The following is a 3057-nucleotide window of genomic DNA, read 5'->3' on the forward strand; positions in this document are numbered from 1 at the left end:
AATTGAACAGGTGTTCCTAATAATCCTTTAGGTGAGTGTATATATGTGTGCTTTAGTAAATCTATGCCACCATGAGGTTCATAATAAACTGCACGTCTAAAAAGTCAGGAAAGAAGCTAAAAAATATGAGCAAATTAGGCAATAAAGATCTAGAGTGGGTTCTGCACATTGTTTGTCTGTTTAGTTCCTGCTTTTAACACATAAAAATATGCCACTTGTGCATGATATTTCATTTAATTTTTTCAAAAGAAGCTTTGAGTTTTGCAATACTGTATGTCCTAGAGAATTCTTAATAAAAGTTATCTGTAATCTGTAATGTTTGTTATTATGGGCCTTAAAAAAAATCACACATGGCCTAAAACACAGAAAATTTTCTTAGATATAAATACAATGTAGAATGAAAAAGAGCAGTTAAGATCCTCAGCATTTTAGTTTCTGTGTTTTGCTGTGCATTTCTATATTTTATTACATTTTATTAAAAAAAAAACATTTATAGATGGAAATAATTTGTACATTGCTGTGCAATTTGCTTTGGCTACAAGTACACAAAATAATGCACTTGGAACCACATCCCAATATCCAGTCCAATTAAGATCATTACCATTTTGACCGTAGTATGCAACATCATGTAGCCTTTCTTAATTACAAGTTTGCATCATAGTACATACTGTATGGTTCCTGGCCAATACATACTAGACCTTTTTTCCCTATAAAGCATGACATAATGTCTTAAGCTGTCAATTAATATCGGGGGCGTGATTATTTTACAAACTATAAAAACACGAGAGTTGCTTTAGTTACAACTCTTTTAAGTGTGTTTTTTTATATAGTTACAGTACAAATGTCTACAGCAATTTATTTCATGAAATTATTAGGCTCATGAACCAGACGGAGTTTAACTGGTCTGATCGCTGTGAGCATTTCTCCTGTCCAGAGAGATCTGTATCTCCTGCAGTTTATATCTTACTGTATGTGTGTTCAGCTGCTGTGGTTCTGCTAACATTGTGTGGAAATATGCTCGTCATCATCTCTGTTTTTCACTTCAAACAGCTTCACACACTGACTAACACTCTTGTGCTCTCCCTGGCTGTGTCGGATTCCCTTGTTGGTGCTTTACTGATGCCATCAATGTTAATCTGGACGATTGAGTCTTGTTGGATATTTGGAAAAGATTTCTGCACCATTTTTTGGTTAATTGCAGGTGTTGTCATGATAGTGTCAATCTATAATATTGCTTTAATCTCTGTTGATCGATATTTGGCTCTCTCAAACCCATTTCTGTACACATATAAAATCTCGAGGAGGGTGATGTGCACTGCGGTTTATTTTAACTGGTGTTTGTGTCTGGGGTATTGCACAGCATTCTATTATTTTAATGGAAACTTCATGAGTTCTGTAATGTGTCCTGGAGAGTGTTTTTACTTTCTGAATGAAGTTTGGACAGTAATTGATCTTGTATATTCATTTATTGTTCCACTTTTTGTCATAATCATATTATACACTCGGGTTTTTGTGATTGCTAAGAAACATGCCACTGCTATCAGAGATCTTAATAATCACACACGGCCTAAAACACAGAAAATCACCTTACAGTCAATGAAATCTGAGAGAAAAGCAGCTAAAGTCCTCGGCATTTTAGTGTCTGTTTTTCTTGTGTGTTTACTTCCATATTTTATTTATAGTTTTTTAAGCAATGTTTTTGAACTACAGACAAAAACATTACAACAAGTGTCAATATTTTATTGTCTTAACTCCACCATTAATCCGGTTATTTATGCTCTGTTTTACCCGTGGTTTAGGAGGTCCTTTAAATTGATTATTACACTGAAAATATTCCGAACAAACTCTTCTTCGCTAATGAATGTTTTTCCATGAGAAGTCTTTTATTATTTTTAATGATGTGCCCAAATCCTATTATTATATATTTTAAAGACCTGTATCAAATAAAATAACAAATTTTGTTATTGAAAAATAATATGAATAATCTGAATAAATATTACAGATATAAGAGCAATATATATTTGATAATCAGGTTTATATTTTAAAGATTACATTGATTACCCAAAACATTATGACCACTTACCTGACAGTCAGCCATGTTACGCTACGATAGCTCTTCTATCGAACTACACTGGCAACTTTTGCTAGGTCCTAACCACTCCTGACTTGGAACATTTCTCAACTTAGTGATTGTCCCTGATTTAGTTGTCTAGCCATCACAATTTGTCCCTTATCAAAGTTGATCAAATGCGTGCACATTTTTTTATGCCTCCTACACTTAAACTTCATGGACAAAATGTTCACTTGCCTAATACATCAATTCCGCTTTCAGGTGCCATTGTAATTCAAGATTCATTTAAGATTTAAAGAACTTTATTAAGCCCAAAGGGAAATTGCTTATGCTTAGTTATAGTTGCTTACAGTCATTTTTCAGGAAGAAAGGGTAAGAGTAATAAATTAGACAAAATAAAATAGGTAAATCCATAGTTGCACACTAAACATAATTCTATATACTGTACATATATTGCACATGTGAGGGAAAAAGGGAAAGGTGTTGCACACGTTATATGGTTTAGTCAGAGATTGCACTTGAAGGTGGTATGGCCCAAGAGCATTGTTAAATAAATATTGCACAGGTAAATCGTCTGAGAAGATCAGAAATTGCACTTGAAAATGGTATGGCCTAAGAGCATTGGTACTGTAGATATTGCACTTATTGCAATTATCCAGCTATGTAATTATATTGTATAATTGTTACTAAGCAACTCTCTTTATAGTATCCACATTACAGAGAAGAGATAATTTCATGGCGATAGGGAAAAAAGATCTTTTTTTGAAGCTCTGTAGAAACCTTTGGTGGTAATCAGTCTCTGGCTGAATTTGCTCCTCTGGTTGGCGAGAACATTGCATAATGAGATACTGTGATTTTAGTTACTGTGACAATGGCCAAATTGTAATGGCAAGATGACTGAGACAAAACATTTCCAAAATAGCAGGTCTTGTGGGATGTTCCTAGCATGCAGGGCTTAGGACCTATCAAAAGTTGTCTGTGTAGTT

The 3057-nt window shown here is 34.0% G+C and overlaps 1 protein-coding gene across 1 annotated transcript; it reads left to right on the forward strand.

Moving 5' to 3' along the window:
• Positions 1–873: 873 nt before the first annotated feature.
• Positions 874–1875, forward strand: LOC128541418 (trace amine-associated receptor 7c-like). Its single transcript, XM_053511827.1, has one exon. It carries the CDS (start codon positions 880–882, stop codon positions 1873–1875), a length of 996 nt encoding a protein of 331 aa, XP_053367802.1. The 5' UTR covers positions 874–879.
• The last annotated feature ends 1182 nt before the right edge of the window (positions 1876–3057 follow it).

The sequence above is a fragment of the Clarias gariepinus genome, chromosome 2, assembly GCF_024256425.1.
Source record: "Clarias gariepinus isolate MV-2021 ecotype Netherlands chromosome 2, CGAR_prim_01v2, whole genome shotgun sequence".
Taxonomy (NCBI): domain Eukaryota; kingdom Metazoa; phylum Chordata; class Actinopteri; order Siluriformes; family Clariidae; genus Clarias; species Clarias gariepinus.